The 17,900-nt window shown below is 39.7% G+C and overlaps 1 protein-coding gene across 1 annotated transcript in view; it reads right to left on the reverse strand.

The window, feature by feature from the left end:
- Positions 1–12,756: 12,756 nt before the first annotated feature.
- The window catches only part of LOC124554911 (ATP-dependent DNA helicase Q5-like), a 309,389-nt gene continuing 304,245 nt past the window's right edge, over positions 12,757–17,900 (reverse strand). Inside the window, exon 13 of the mRNA XM_047128599.1 lies at positions 12,757–12,916. Coding sequence (XP_046984555.1) covers positions 12,837–12,916 — 80 coding nt within the window. The 3' untranslated portion in view covers positions 12,757–12,836. The remainder of the gene's footprint in view (positions 12,917–17,900) is intronic.

A 17,900-nucleotide genomic window follows, 5' to 3' on the forward strand; every position in this document is an offset into this window, starting at 1 on the left:
CTGTTCATGAACTACAGCCAGCTCTCCCTGTGCCTGTACACACATGTACACTCCCCATCCACCCTACTACTAAAATTCGAAAGAAAATAATAGGTAAAAAATAGATAAAAACAGGCATTGTCATCCTTTAGACAAGGATTTGCTACCAAGCATGTTAAAAGACACGAACACAAGCTATTAGAAAACACTGAGCCTGCTACTGACACTAGTTCACTGCACACTGGCAGAAAAGCAAATGTGAGAGTGGGTGCTTACACTATTATATTTAAAATTATGTGGCAGTGGTGCTGCAGGTGGCACTATAAGCTACACTATAAAAACTACAAGCTACGAAGGATGAAACCAATAAACAAAAAAGACTGGACGAGCGTCAATAGTACTTGCGCTCTGAGGATTCTCTACAAATTTGAGTATGTATATGTACTTACAGGTTTTGATCTGTCACTTTGTGAGTATCAAAAAATGTGACATAAATGGCAGTATTTTTTGATTGCACTGATGTAGAAGCTTATAGTATCCTTCTAGGATCCACCAATAAGCAGCACAAACATGTATTGCAGGCTGCCACCTCTCCAGGGCACTGGCAACACCACTGCAGAGATGCAAGGTAAACAGTATGGCCAAAAACATAGAAGCACATCATGTTTCCTGTCAACCGCATCTCTTGCAGCTGCTGTGGTAAAACATGGTGTCAGCTTTGCTGCTAGAGGCATGGGAGGCACCACAATTAGCACTGCATTTGCAGGCACCAATTCTCTTCTGCAGATCACGTGCTCATTGATTGTCGCAGAAATATTCTTCCATTGGGCAGTTATAAAGCATGCTGCCCGGTCCACCAGATCCACTTTGCACTGGGAGTCTCTCCATACCATAGCACTGACTGCAGTCATCAGGCCCTCAATCAGAGCTTCTGTTGTCCAGTGCTGTTGTAAGCTTCTGTTGTCCAGTGCTGTTGTAGGCTAAGAGTAGTATCCAAGTTTTCATTCCACATCCTGCCCAAGTTCACCGTATCGACTGCCAATGTCTTCGCTCCAAGCTGCGTCCCGAGGCTCGGTCTGTGCCTCACTCGTGTTCTCCACACAGGTCACGGACACCTGCACTCCAAGTCGTGTCCAAGTTGTAGCTTCACCTCTAATCTGAGTTCTCCACACTGGGCCCGATATCGGCCACACTTGTGGCTCATCTGTGCACAACTCACTATCACTCCCTTCTCTGCTGGCTGCATCAAAGGTCCATCTGAGGGACCTGTCTCTCTACAGCAGCCATATTGGACTCCAACTGACCACAAGCTTCCACCTCACTGGGTCTGTCCTCAAGCCCTACTGCTGTCCTGACATTGCTGCGGTAAGAAGTCTCCTAGGCCAACATCAGTGACTACTGGTGGGTTGGAACCAAGTAGTGTGTATTCAACTCAAAGTTATTGTCTTGCTCTATTCATTCTAATTTTGAATAAAGTTTATTTATTTTGTGGTGCCTGAGGTACATTATTTGGCGTGACTCTTGGCCATGACAGAAAAAGCTTAAAATTCTTACACCACCTTAGTATTTGACATCAATTTGTACTTGATATAGCTAGCAGTTCCTAAGAAAAAATGGTCTTAACAAAAAGACAGGTAGACAACAATGTTGTCCTATAAGGGGGACATTTTTATTGTAGAATCCTTAAAATGAGCCCTGCTGTCTGTCAGACAAGGAGCTGCACTAACAAAGTTGTTAGACATACAAACACGAGCTACTAGAAAACACTGAGTCCATTGCTGACACTAGTTTGTAGTGTTGTCGGACAAGCAGATATGAGTACAGGTGCTTTTGTTGTTATGTTCAAAACTATGCAACCATGGTGCTGCAGGTGGCACTAAGCTACACTACAAAAACTGATAAAGAAAGTCTGCAAAGTGACACTGTGTGTAGAGAGTTGTCACACAACAATGCCTGGCAATATTTCATTGCTGTGTCCTATGAGTATAAAAGGAAAATTTTGGACTATTGTCTACAAATGGACTGAAAAATTTTAAAATGTGAAGAGATAAGGAAAGCTGAACTTTGGCATTAATTAAGGAGCATCTTTATTCCATTGACAAAATTTTGCAAGAAAATGGTTCCTTTTCTATTGGTGCCATACCACCTAGACCTAAATCCTACTAAACTGGTCTGTAATCTTGCAACGAATAAGATCTATAGTCCAAATATATGTAGCATCTTTCTTCCTAACCAAAAACAGAAACAGCTGATGCTTAATAGTCGTGTGTCACCAAATGCAAGCCTTTTCACCAAACCAGTGAAGGCCATGAATTCTACACACATGCAGTGCTCTCACTCACACGTGTGGAGTTATGTTGCCTAGATGTGTACTTGACCCCCCCCCCCCTCCTGCCCTCCACTATCATGCCATGCTGTCTAGAGGGAAGAGGGAGAAGGTGTGAACGTTCCATATTTAGATGGCAATGCGACCATGCAAGAACCACTGAAAGTCTTGCATGCGGCTTGGATTCATTACACAAATCATTAAAAAAATCAGTATTATTTAATTATTTTTGGCACACTAATGACATAATAAAATTTATATCTGGTACAAACTGCCAACATACACACAAATGCATACAGTTTCACAGATTTTTGTCACTTAAGTTGCTACGTAATCGTGACTTAGTTTCAAAATTGAAAAAGGTCTTTCACACACATATGTTGATTGAAACATTGTACCATGCTTGCAACCTCATTATAGAGATGTAGAAACTCTTCCCCAGGGAAACTACCTAGAATTTCTGGGTAGTTTTAACAAAAAAGAATTTGTTTTTTTTTTTTTAATGGGAATTGCAGTGCAGATTAAATAGTTCTGTCTCTAGATGTGCAGGAGTGTTTTCAACTGAATCAGCAAATGGTCTTGAAAACAGCTCAAAACAGGTGTAAGATTGGGAGTGTTCTCAAAAAGTTCATAAAATTATTCCAGTAATTCTTGGAACACCACAATAAAGCCTTCAAAATTCACATTTTCTTTAACAGAAGTGAACTTATACAAAATGACTTTTTTTATTATTTTTTAGTAGAAGTTGCCCCATCTATAATGTGATTTCCTTTTTAAATGCATCCCCACCAAATCAGAATTTAGTTGTTCCTTGCCTTGCAATGTCTTGCTGTGGGTAGTGCGCAGTCAAGTCCACTTAAAGTGAGAGGTCTGTAATCCATTCTGTATGTTCTAATTTTTGTTCCTGCTTTCCTTTTTCCTTCAGAAATTTAACAAAAGGAGGTCTTACATCAAAAAATCGTTCCAGCACACCCCTTGGCTTAAACAGCATTATTTGCAGAGGTTCCACAAAAAATTGTTGAATAATAGCACATGCAACTTCAGAAAATTTACTATTCGTACCACCAATTTCATCATGCTTGTTAATTTAGCACAGAGTGCTTCTTGGTGTACAGAACAAAGAATCCTGTACAAATTGTTTGTTGACTGTTGTAATTTTTTGCTCTTTCACCATTAACTAAATGTTTAGATTCTTTCTACATCATGTTGTAATGTTGCTCCATAGAAAATTTGCAGTACCCGTTGACTATGTGATTGCATGAGAGATATTGAGAATTCTCATGTTTCTGTTCTGTGATTCCCATTCATTTTTAAAGACATAAATCACTAGACTGCATCTTTTTGTGCAAAAAACCACTGGAAATATAAAATTCCTTTATACTGTGAATAATTAGTGAAGGATAACCAGCACTGACACTACAATGTTAAGTAACTGAAGAAAGCTGTGCCAACCACAAAATATCACACTAAATGCCAGCAAAAACAGTGCTGCATCACACTGTAACGAGTAGTTCTGAGGAGGATTGAAAAAAGCCAAGACAGGCCATGCCTCTGACCACATACCTGTTGCACTTTGTGCATCTGGGAAATTTTGCATGCCGTGGCCGATCCTGGATTAAACACTACTTCTGCAATTTGAGCATCAATTTCATTGCTTTTATATTCATGAATCTTTTCAGTTAGCTCATAAGACTGAGTGGACCTCCTTCCAGATCTTTCCAGCCGAGAAAAATGTTAAGTAATCACCAGGAATCAAACTTGGGACCTGGGTATTACTAGCCAAATACTCTATGTCTACTTGACCATGCGGAGAGTTTGCTATTGTTGCTGTGACATATAACTTTTACTGTTATGACATTGGATGACTAGAAAGACCAAGTATCATACCCAAGAAAGTGTGTGATGACTGTTGGAGGAGAGAGATGCTTTAACAGTTGAAGAAACAGAAAATATAATAAAATCAGTTGGCATGGATTTGGATGAAGAGTCGGCATTATCATCTGCAACTCAAACAGCAGATGGTGAAAGAACAGACACAGCCATGGAAAATAATATCATCAGCAGGGAAGATAGTTTTACAGATACTGCAAGTGAAGTATCGTTAGCAGCCACAGTGAGATATACTGTATGTAATGCTTTTATTCTTGTTCTAAATAGGCACTTCATATAGTCATGTATTAAGATGTGTATTGTCTGACAGAATTCCCCTTTTAACAGTACTGGAGTGTATGATGTTACCACCTCCCTAGCCAGGTAATCAGTTTGCCTTGCCAAGTAATATAATAAACCCACATTTATTGTATGGCGAAAAATGCAACAGATATACATGCATAGAAAGTGGTGAAACTGCAGGAGGAGGAAGTCAGGTACTTTGCATATTTGCCAACTAGATGACTCTGCTTAAGTTTCTTCAGAGAAATAAGTATGTTAACTGTTCTCTCTCTATACATATTTCAATTCTAAATTGTGCCACAGTATGTAGTGTACAGGTGTCTTTGGCTGCATTTGGCAGTTCAGTGCCTTGAACACCTACATGCCATAATGCCAAAAGTTGTAGGTGAAGGAAGGTGTTCTGGTGGTTCTAAACCTATTTCACTGCTGGGTACTGGACTCGCATTCAGGAGGATGAGGTTCAATCCCGCGTCCGGCCATCCTGATTTAGGTTTTCCATGATTTCCCTAAATTGCTCCAGGCAAATGCCGGGACGCTTCCTTTGAAAGGGCACGGCTGACTTCCTTCTCTAATCCGATGAGACCTATGACCTAGCTGTCTGGTCTCCTCCCCCAAACAAGCCAACCCAACCCTCTACTGTGTGCATGTGCTGGATGGTTTGCACTAAGGGAATCTGAGCAACTGAAGAATTTTTTGGCTTCAATACATCTCACGTGATTCAGTGCCCTCAGGATTGTATATACCTCTGCATCATAGATAGTGAAATAATTTGTTTTGTTTTAGGATGCAAAAACAACGAGGGTCATATGTGCCCATGTCAAAACCGTAGAACACGAAAACAAAAAAAGGAGTTAAAAATGACTACATGTTAAGCCAAATCAACGGAAGCAGGGACTTGGAGAAAGGTCCATAAAATATGCCTTAGGGGAATGGAGGTCCTGAACTAAAGATTAAATGTCCTTCGCCATATTGCTATGGCGCATAAAAAGTAAAACATGGTCGACAGCCCTTGCGTCATTTTCTAAAACGAATGGTAACTCAGACAGCAAACATAAATGAGAATGTAAGTGCTTAAAAAAGGGCATTCCATTAGGAAGTGGTGAACCATCAAAGGTTGAGGGCAATGAGCACAAAGTGGTGTGGGACCACCACTTAACAAACGGTGATGGCTCAGAAGACAGTGCCTAACATGTAACAGCTAAAATGAGCTCCTCGCAGTGAGAGGTCCAAGAGGAGGTCGTCCAAGCCACTGGGAGAGAGTTAATTCCCTGGAGCTTGTTCCCATGAAGGGAAGACCAGTGGTGATGCTGACAGACGGTAACACAGAGATCATTGGAGGGAATGGAAGAACTAGCAGGCCGAGGTACAAGGACTGCAGCCTTGACAGCATCGTCAGCGGCCTCATTTCCTGTCAGACAGATGTGACCAGGAACCCACATAAACATCACAGTAGCTCCATCAAGAGTGAGCAAGTGAAAGCTTTCCTGAACCTGTTGTACTAAGGGAATGGATTGTGTACAGCACACAGAGGTTCTGAAGGGCAGTGAGAGAATCTGGGCATATGACACAACTGAAAAGCCTGCGTCACTAGATGTACTGCGTGGCCTTTAGTACGTGAAACCATGAGAAACCGTAGTGCAGCTGGAAGGGTCTTTGACTCGAGAGCCTCATTCCATTTACGTTTAGTGGACGTTGACTGTGAAGATGATGATTTGCTCAGAGGGGGGTGCACCCGCTTTAGGCGATTGTTCACACCTCAGGTCTCACGCCTCCCAAACACCTGGCAGAGGGAACAATCAGCAATTTGGGAAGATAGCAGCTCAGGCAATCATCCAATCACCCCTCCCTGGGCCTGGCCTGTACTGGGGTGTACATGTAAACCCTACCTGTCAACCTGGGGCTGGGAATTAAGCATTACCCACTGACCTGTTGCATGTCAGACGTGTGGGACAGCCTTCAGGAGCATACAGGCAGGAAGAAGAAAAAGAGGAACATAAAACACCAAAGTGGAGGAAGGATAGGAGAAGGGGAATGAAGAAAGAAAAAAGAAGTGAAAAAAAGTGGAGAGACTGTTCTGATTTCGGCTACCGAAAATACAGAACACATTCCCAAAAATATCCCAGACATGTTCCCCAAGTAAGGGGGGGAAAAGTAGCATGAAAAGGAAAAGATGCTGCAAAGGCTGGGGCCCCGTGGTAGCCAAGCACGAACCCGCCAAAGAGCGGCAGGCCCCCTGGGGGGAATTAATTTGATAAGTGGATCATGAGAACAAGATCAGAGCACAAATCACAGCAGCACAGAAGTGGGGTGTTATCAAGACGTTAGCGGACAGAGCTAGAAATATTTGTGAACCTGAGTTGCTTGACGCTAATGAAGAACAGATGTTCATCCGCCGAAATAAAACGTGCATTGAGACAGCCATGCAGAAACCGTAGTGACATACACGCTACTGAAAAATCTAAGGTTTTCCTGCCGTTTGTTAAAATGTAACAGAAAGAATAGGGAGGATCTTGACGAAGCGGAATGTTACCATAATTTACAAGCCCACAAGGAAGATACAGGAATACCTTAAGCCTGCCAAGGATGCTTGCAAACCATTGGAAAAAGCTGGAGTGTATAGGATCCCATGTAGCTGAGGAGGTGTTTATGTGGGTACCACTAAAAGAACTGTTTCAAAACATTTGGAAGAGCACAAGGGCAATTGTAGAAGAGGAGAAACGGAACGATCAGCTGTTGCGGAGCATGCTTTCCAACCAGGTAACCACCATATTTGTTTTGAGGAGACGCAAGTACTAGCGGCCACAAGTAGATATTACAAAAAGCTCTACAGGGAGGCAATCAAAATTGCCAAACACAATAATAATTTCAGTCAAAATGAGAAGGGTGTGAAATTAAACGGTATATGGATGCCGGTGTTGAAGATGTGTACCACCCGTCCACCACTGGGTGATGGCAACGGCAAACGACAGCAGCGGACACTGGCCAATTGCACTGACGTTCTCAATACACGTGACGTCACGCCTCGCGTGGGAGTGCGCGGACACGGAATTTAGCGGCAGTCAGTAGCGAGCCAGTGGGTGTGTTGGACCTTCCATCGAGCTACAGACCCCCTTGAAAATGTCCCCCGCAGACAGGGACGAAACGTTGGGAATTGACACAGAATTCATCAACCGACCACGGCATAATAGCCCGGATAATTATAATGGACATGACATATCCGGCCGTGAAAGTCTACATTTTAGTATAAATCACAGCAGCCAAAATTGTCTCCCTGTTTAAATGCAGTAGTCATATAGCTGCAATGGTGGTTTAAAATGCTTTAGAATAATGCTTTAAAAACATAATGTTGAATGCTGTTTTTCTTCAGTTTCAGAGCCTTGTTGGCAACCGGTGCAGAAGCTGGCTCTCACCCTAATGATGGATTGACATTTGGTCCACACAAAGTTTCACAAGGACTGCTTCCACATGTATAGCAAATGGAATCACTGCTTGGAGGTGACTTACAAATACTATTTGCATTGGTGGTTGCTCAACTAAGTAGAAAAGAGATGACTGAGAATCAGAAAAGTACCTGTAAACCTGATGCAACCTCGAGGAGATTCCACCAGATGGACAATTAGGGCTTACCAACCACCTTTAGTACGCTTGATGGGACCTAGGGGAGTGTTCATCAGCTCACTCGCAGATAGGCACAAACCACTCAGCCACCCCTGCCTGCAGCATTAGGCCAGAATAGTACGGTATTTTATGGTACAGCCTAGCTGCCTGACTGCCTCACATCAGCTGTTTGCATACCCCTGCCTACTACTGCCAGCAGGCTGGCACTCAAGCAGGAACACAGTGTATCCTATAGGCGTCTGCTATCAGCTCTCATCTCCTCTTGGAGCACAGTGTTTAAGATATTAACATATATAGATAATGCACCAAGCTGTAAATCTGGAATTGTGGATGATACTGGAATGAATTTTTCACTCTGCAACGGAGTGTGTGCTGATATGAAACTTCCAGGCAGATTAAAACTGTGTGCTGGACCGAGACTCAAACTGGAGACCTTTGCCTTTCGTGGGCAAGTGCTCTACTGACTGAGATACTCAAGCAAGACTCAAGACCTGACCCATAGCTTTAATTCTGCCAGTACCTTGTCTCACCTTCCAAGCTTCACAGAAGCTCTCCTGTGGACCTTGCAGAACTAGCACTCCTAGAAGAAAGGACATCGTGGAGACATGCCTTAGCCACAGCCCAGGGAACATTTTCAGAATGACATGATAAACATCTTATGGATCTTCAGTCCATTATATTTGCAAACCATGTGAGTATGCCAAGACTTTGCAGTCTCTTTCTCACCCATAGTGGTATAAATGTGTGTCATGAATGTTAGCAGTTGAAATGCATCTTTTTCTTTGTTCTCAATTTCAAGCCTGTTTATAACAGCTACTCAAACCTCTTTAAGATCAGTTTAACTGAGATGTTATTGCTGCAGAATGGGAGGAGGTTCAAAATACGATCACAAGAGAGTGTAAATACAAGAAGCCTTGCAGTGGTCTCGTTATTATGGATATCATAATCATCATCACATTGATGGTGACAAAGATGCTAAGGCTTCCAAGTCAGACATAGTTCTGCTCAAAATGGTGAAAAAGACCTACTGCAGCTTTGTGTCTGTAATACCACTGAGGCAAGAAAGGTTATATTAAGATGTGTCCCAGAAGCCTCACTATTAGAGTTGTGTGTGATTTTTCTTCAGGTTGTGTCGTAAGCTTCAGAAGATTGAAAGAGACATGTACTTGGTATTGACTGCATAAGGAAAGTTACTGTATAATGGCCTCCTATAAGCTCAGCTTATCAGTAGTGGAATATTATCTCCTTAACTCACAGTGGAAATGAAATGACTAAGGAGGTAAAAGCAGTATATAAAATTCCACCTCAGCTGCACATCTTTTATTGTAACACAACTCCTGCTTCCTCCTCTCTCTCTCTGTATCCACTGAACACTACTAGTTTCAGATACACAGATCCATTTTCAATTAGTGCCTGAAGAAAATACAGCTACCTCATTTGTTTACTTTTTTCTGTATCATCCATTTATTTAAAAACAACACCAGCATACTTGCTTTTAAATCAAATGCAGTAACAACTCATGTACTGCCAAATACAGTGAAAAAGTAAACCATTAAAAGGAGCTGGCATGCAATAATAATTACGAACAGTCCATTGTTAATTTTGGCAAACATAATGACATATTTGTGGATGATTACCCAAGGTATAAGATTATATCTACACTCATTTTACAGTAAACACTCAAAAACTGGTATCAACGATAAAAGTGTAATTAACCATTGGAAAGATTAAAATTAATCAAAAAAGATATGCACACTTGCAATCAATGGTTCTTGGATGTATAGGATAAGCAAAGAAACATGCTATAGTTTTGTGATGTATGTTAACTACCGGGGCAGATGGATTATACACATGGCGATCATAACTGAATGTCAGACAGTATCTTGCATCTAAAAAGTTTGGTAGCATGACTCCAAACTAAACTAATATCACAGAGGTATACATGAACTGTCAGAATAAGTGCAAAGTGCAGTCAAAGCTGCATTACCATGTCCACCAAAGAAGTGCAAAGCAGTGGTGATCATTAGACAGATTAACTTTTTAACGTATTATTGCAGTTATAACAAAATAGTGAAGAGAATTTGGACTAAGGAACATCTGGATTTGGAAACGCACATCAAATGATGGTACATTATGTGTCTGTCCTTGCAGTTCTTGAGGGTAACACATTGACATCCAGCTAGGAAAGCATAATCCACTGGAGATTTTACAAAAAGGAACTAAGATGTTCTCTTACCAGGAGTCAGGGAACTATCCCACGAACCAAATCCAGCTGAATGAAGCAAGAATTTCTTTTAGGCTTCTCCTTAATGCCATGACATGGTTTAATGTCCTTTATCATGAATAGGTGTCATGGCACAATCATCGGACATAGAGAATGGTAAGTTATAAAGTTCTTCAGTGTTTGCACTATAGTGCCATCTGGCTCTCTCTGTGATAACTCTTAGCTGTTGGTGGCAGTCACTTCTGTAAGATATTCTGCCACTGTCTGGTTATGTCTTACTGGGTTGGTCTCGAGACTTCCATTGCACATGAAATCTTGAACCCGATGTCTCCTGCTTCACCCTGAAATCCTGATGATGGGCCCCATAATAACATTGACTTTGTGGAGTGACTGATGGTGTGCATGAAATAAAACTACAATATCTTCTTGCTGTCCTTAATGATTCAGCATAGTTTTCCTTATCTGCCGAAAGTTTGTTATGTCTTCTGCAGGAACTGACAGGTATGTTAACAGTCGTGGTGATACCACAACAGGGAACGTGCTGCCTTTAAAGACATCCTAAAGAGTTTGGAATACATACTTTAGCAACATGGTGGAACATATTTGTAAAACAATCTACCCATTCCATCATGTTGTCACAATGTTGGCTACATAGCATCCAGTTAACCTTGTTTGATATTCATTTTGGCAGCTATGTATTCTGATTGGAGAATGGTGACTGGAGTGCTAATCGTCTACCAATTTCCACTGAGCAGTGTCAGTGAGGACTAGAAAGCATATTCAGATGGCTCAAATGGCTCTGAGCACTATGGGACTTAACATCTGAAGTCATCAGTCCACTAGACTTAGAAGTACTTAAACCTAACTAACCTAAGGACAACACACAATGAAACATGGGGTATTAAGACATCCATACCAATGAATCAGGAGAAAAAAAATAATACATGGTAATTCCAGTTGTTAACCATTGGTATCCTCTTTTACCAGTGTAACTTCAAAGGTTAAGAGATTGATGATAATGAATGACACTACATCATTTCTCAGATGTGTGCAATACCCCATCTTCAGGAGATATATTGTTTCTGATAAGGTAAGACTATCAACAGTGCAAATCCTGAACAAGTGGGTATTCAGAGGGAGAGACAAGTGGTATGTATCACTGATGAACAGTGGCATACCACCCTCAGCCTTTTCCACTCTGAGGTTGCTCTTACCTGCGCTAAGAGTCTGTTTGCCCATATGAATCCTGTATGCACTGAACTATGGAAGCCATCTCACTGGTTGGTTAGTTTCTTCTTTTTCTATCATTCTGTCTTTGACAAAATAACTGCCCAATTATCTGATGGTTTGGATTCATTTTATGGAATTTTTGTTGTTTGTAGTCTTCTCCTTCTGTAAGAAGGTCAGTAGTGTAGCAGCAAGGGGGGAAGGGGTGGGGAGCCGACTGTGGCAACTTATTTTCAGCTGTTTCTTCATTTTGTGTTGTGTGTTGTTTTACACATTTTTCTTTGGCGTTTATGGTAATGAGACCAAAAATCAAGTGCATTTGCAGCCCTGCCCACTTACAAATGAATACACAACTACATGAAACAAACTTATCAGACAGAACACACTGAGATACAGAAAATATGAATGAACACAATAAGAAAGAGCTGTATTATGTCACCAGGTTTTAAAGAAAAAGAAAGAAAGAGAAGAGAAGAGAAGAGAAGAGAAGAGGAGAGGGGGAGAGAGAGAGAGAGAGAGAGAGAGAGAGAGAGAGAGAGAGAGAGAGAGAGAGAATAACAATGCATACATGGTCCATGTGCCTAAAACCTTACTGCCAGGAAAGCGTTTGCACATTACACAATACAGTGAAATGGGCATTATTTTCATCAGCAGAAAAAATTCTTCAAGGGCATGAGAATGGCTTGTCAGTGCATCAGGGTACAGTTGTGGAGGCTACCCAATAAATACTTCTCTAATGATTAAAGTGCAAAAGAAATCTAGGAGTGCACATATGAATATAAGAGAAGGTATTTTATCAAAGTATGACACAATTAAGAACATATTTATAATACTCTGTTTATCTTGCAGTTAAAAATAACTATCACTGGTGTTTTGTAACTAAATTTTATTTTTTGTTGGCAATCAATTGCAAGAGACAACTTATAGTTTTTTTCTTATTTACTAGACAAACAGCACTGAACTAGTAACTGAAAAAGAATGGCTACAAATGTTAACAACATAATTATAATAATCTTCTTCCCTGAATAACAACACATGAAATACTTTTGAATAGTTGAAAATGTAACACAGAAACAATTTAATATTGTACACATTTGTTTCTATCTTGGTTCAGTTCAAGCCCAGTTTTTACTCATTTGCTGCACAGCATACAAAATACATAGGTTCTGTTAAATGAAATCATCAGTGTAATTAATTAAAAACAGTAATGTTTTGTATAAATTTTTATTAGGTGTAAAAAAAATAATTTTGTACTGAACAACACATCACATACATTCATAACACAGAAATTTACCTCTCTGAAGTATCATCAGCTATAACATGATGTACCTTAATGTACTGATGAACAAAATCCTTCAAGAGATCATCATCTGCAAAAGAATAGTAAATTTATTATATCATTGCTGCTAATTTATCATGCACAAATATTTCAAGTCACAAATCTGAATACAGCAGAGAGTAATGTTACAAATAATGAATCTGACTAAAAGTGACACCAAAATATTCATGGTTAAGAATATGGCAGATTCACAAGTGGATGCTTCAGGAGCCCAAAGGGAAAAGTGGATCTAAAATATCTCTGGATGAGATCCACAAGTCATCAACTCTCATACCATATCGTATCTCAACACTAGTTCTCAGTTCCTGGAAATTTTATCTGTCCTGTCTTTCATTATTTGTTCAGAATACTTTATTTTCAGCAAAACATTTTATGTCTGAGGAAAACAGAACTTTTAACAATGCTGTAGGTATTACTGCAGCTCCCACCTGCCTGATTATTGAGGGCTCCAAAGGTGCAATAAATCTTTTTTGAAGTATGTACTTCATTTTATAAAACATCTATATTGCTGTAACTAGTGTGTGCACTGCTGCATAGTTCGTGCATGAAGTTTGTGCTTGATACAGCCAGTAAAGGCCATCTGGCCTGCTAGTATGACAGCAGGTGCGTGTGCTGCCTGCTGACTGCACCCCCTGTTAGAACTAATGACTATACAGGATAGAGTGCAAGACTCCACCAGCCACTTGTGTGTTGTCTGTTGTATGTATTTCCTCTCTTATGTTTTTATGCTTTTCTATATAATAAAGTTAGTGTTCTTGGATTTGAATGGATATTTTTAGATTATGATGTAATTCAATTACACACACATCACTAATAACAAATGATGGATGATCATGTTTTTCACACAATGATGTAGAAAGCAAATAAAAACTGAATGTCCTAATGTGTCAACAGCAACTGAAAGACCAAACTGCACTTGTCTCTATCCCAGGCCCAAATGAGACAGGCAAGTGACAGTAAAAGCACATCAGAGGAAAATCCAATATGGGATATAACCTGTATACAGAATGAACCAGCCAAGACAGGCCATCCCAGATATTTCCAGAACAAGTAAATATATCAAGGTGTTGTTTTAGCTAAGTTATAGCAGACAATATGCCAAATTTTCTTTCAAATGCAAGCAAATTTTCTTGTTTGTTGCTACCAGAACTGTGACATTAACTTTTTTTTTAAATGCAATGATATCCTTGAAAGAAGAATTAAATGACACAATGTGTGTGGAATTTGATCAGATAGTAACAATGTAAATCAATGCCCCACTGTCAGGAGAAGAGGTCCTGCTAACGTCTGTCGTACTGTACCAAATATAAGCAAACACGTAGCTCAGGTACAGTTACACGTCTGTTATTGAAAATATCATATCAAATGCTCAAAATGTTAAACTTGAAACCGACAGATGTGGCAAAGACAGACAGATCAGATGGTACTACACACTGAATTTCATCTGGACTTAGCACAAGCCTGTATTGGATGGTATTCTCTGCTTCAGAAGTTGTTGGTGTTCCCTTGTAGACTGCTTGCTTTGTTTCCCCACAGAGGTGTCAAGTAACATGAGCACACAGGGTATTTTGTTCCCTGAACAACAACGATCAATGGAAAGTCCTATCTTCCAGCACCACTTCCTCACTACATGTGTACCTTATTTACTGCATATCACAGGCACAGAAATTACGAGAGATGCATAGACAGTGCCACTGCTTACTCAAAGAACAAAAAAAGGTTGCCTTGCCTGAATTAACGAGTCACACTACACAAACAGGCAAATCTCGTCATACACGATAGTTACGTTCCACAGAATCGTCACGTATCGAATTCGTGTAAATTGAGTCATTTTATATGTAAGATGTGAGGTTAGGGTTTCATTCGCTCACATATTAAGTACAAAGTAGCAATGTTTTTTAGCATTTTTACCAAAAATAACTGTCATCACTTTTCTGAAACACATTTTAATGCAACATTTCTACACTTAAAAATTTAACTCTGAAACACACAATAATACATTAACATCACTTTGATTACATTCATTTACATCCTAAATAGTCTTTGGGTCATATATATTGGAAGAATCTGATGGTGCTATAGTCAGTTCAGTTTTTGTGATGGATCTGATTACATGCAAATCCTCTGTTGCTGAAAGACTCTTGCTTGATGCTTGACATTCACTTGAAGTGCCACACTGTTTGGCAAAGAAATGTTTAATTTCAGCTCTGTAGTCTTCTTTGCCAGTTGATTATACAACTCTTTGTAACCTTTACAAGAATGTGCAACTTCTCCCTTCACTATTGTACTCGTTACTTCTTCAGGATCGTGTTCATCAAAAGTTTTTATTGCAGCAGCAATCATTCTTGAAAGCCTGTATCATTTCCTTCATTGTTAATTTTCTAACAGGCTGAAACTGCATAACTTTGGTTTCATCTTTATTACTGTTCTCACTGAAAACTGCCAATTCTTTGTTGCTCAGATCCTCAGAGTAAGAGTTTAGGGGGTCACATACATTCTCTTCATCAAGAACAGTGGATCCAATTTGCCATGCCATGTCTGCAGTTTCACTTGTTACAACTGTGATATCACTGATCATTTCATTTGGCTTCAGCTTGAATAACAGCTCCAGAGAGAGACATAAACTGTTGGTTGAGTTGCTCAACTCAATAGCTTAGCATTTCTTCCATTCTTCCGATTGTCTCTGAGTGAGATTTGGTCACTCTACTCACACATAAGTTAGTTGGAACGAGCAGTTTTTTGAATTGATTCCACATTGTCACAAACAGTTCTCGCAGTGGGTTCATTATGTCCCAAAGTGAGCTGAGTGTCAACAATGTGCTCACATTTTTAATGGCAATCCAACACTTCTGTCTTTGTTTCTGATGGATATGACATTTGTACATGCTACTTTCCTTGACAGGCACACTTTCTTTGCTTCTACCCGTCATTTTAAACACAGATGCTGTCAAGTGCAACTGCTCTACTGACCTGAACTAACAATTCATGTCTCAGCAGACACAACAGAGGACGCACAACGAGAGGCGCTAACACCACATTACTGTGCCAGTGTACTGTTAACAGATTGCAGCACTGGATTTGAAACTAAAATGACATATATGTGAAAATGTGGATAATGAATCTGTGTACAACAGGGTCTATCTGTATACACACACGCCAATGGCAGGTTATGAGTATGTCAAAAGCCACATCAAGTGGCATATTATGCTTGCTAATAGGGTGAAATTTAGACAAGTGGTGATCTTTGCATGGGAAGTGTTGGCATATCTGACAGCCCCTCTTTTCAATAAACATTACAGCAATGTACTATCCAAACAAGTGTATTCAATCATTTGCTTATAGTACCTCGCAAGTCACCTGTATTTTCAGCAAGATGTTGGGCCACACAATGATTCTTAAGTTGCACTTACATAGCCTACAAAATGCTTCAGTGATATAAGGGTGTTTTGTGTTGCTTCTCAGGTCAGTTCACCTCATTTTTGTTGAGCACATCCATGCCATATAAAAAGGCGTGTACACCTTTCACCCAGCTCTAGCCAATATCCACAAGTTTTGAGCAGTGGATGAGTGCTCATGGATCAGGGTTGTTCCTCAATGGTAGCTAATGAAGTCAATGGCATGAAGTGTGTCTACTATTTACAGGCATCAGTTTACAACTGTAAAGTGATATACAAAGAACTTCCATGGGAAGTAACCAAAGTTTCTCATACTATTGTTGCTTTCCCCTTATGTGACATTTATTTTAGAATGTTACAAAAATAAACAACTCCACTTTGTGTGAGTGAACAAAGAAATATGAATTTCCTGTGGAGCTGGAATTCATTCCCACCTACAGTCTCATTCGTGCACTCAGTGACTATCATCTCTTCTCACACCCATTGCTGGTTCTGGAGTGTCAATTGCCTGTGTGCCACATATTTTGCTGTTCCTACCAATGATTATACTCCGTTCATCATAAGAATAAACATGATACAAACAAACAGAAATGCGATGATTGGTCAGAAGCCGTAGCACACGTACAATGGTGGTGTTATGCTCTCAGAAGAAGGCCCTACTTATGTATTAGATATATTATTACTTAGTTACATTTGATGAAACTGTAAGATATTCTAATGTATTAACAGCCATCAATGTTTTTCTTAATCATGCCTTAGCTATGTAGTCTTTATATCAAAAATTGTCTACAGTCATAGTCACTGTATTGTCATGTTCTCATTGTCGCGCTGTTAACACACAGTATGAAAATGGCTGAGGCTGTTTCCTGTTTTGTAGTGAAACACGCATGGGGAACACTGTTAAAAAGTGCTGACAAATAGATTGTTCTAATGTTTTTCATAAATTTAAAGAAAAAATCGGTTTTGACTTTTCCAAAGGACTGTACTTGATGCATATTAGATACAGTCTCTTTTTTCGTTCAGTTTGAAATACCTACATCTCATAATTATAAAATTCATCATGATTTTTTATGGATGATGTGCATCATCTTGTTTCTAATTACATACTGCACGTGAAATTCCTGTTTTCATTCCAAATATAAATTCTTAATCATTGATATTTTATGAAAGATTATTAATAATGGTTGCTTAAATTAAGAAAATGTATCAATTTAATTTTTAGGGCAAAAATGAAAAACCAAATACTCTTTATTTGGACTATGTCCATTGTTTTATACCACAGGTGTAGTCTCACATGAACCAGAATAGTAAGTAATTTCAGAAACAATCATTTTCACAGCATCAAGCACACCATACAAATGTTGCATTTTTACATTTGCCACTGTACCATTACAATATGAACCCAACAGAACTGACCTGTAGTCAGGTTAAGGGATTTCTCACAAGAAATAACAAGACTGTTAAGCTGCCAGACATACTGGAAATAATGCACGCAGCTTTTTCACATGTCACTGCTGAATGCTAGCGGGACACAGAGTGGCACGTCATGAAAGAGGAGGAGAAAATGTGGTGCCTGGGTGACTTCGTGGATTCTGTTGTTGATCATCTTGTTATCAATGT

This window comes from Schistocerca americana, chromosome X, assembly GCF_021461395.2.
Source record: "Schistocerca americana isolate TAMUIC-IGC-003095 chromosome X, iqSchAmer2.1, whole genome shotgun sequence".
Taxonomy (NCBI): Eukaryota; Metazoa; Arthropoda; class Insecta; order Orthoptera; family Acrididae; genus Schistocerca; species Schistocerca americana.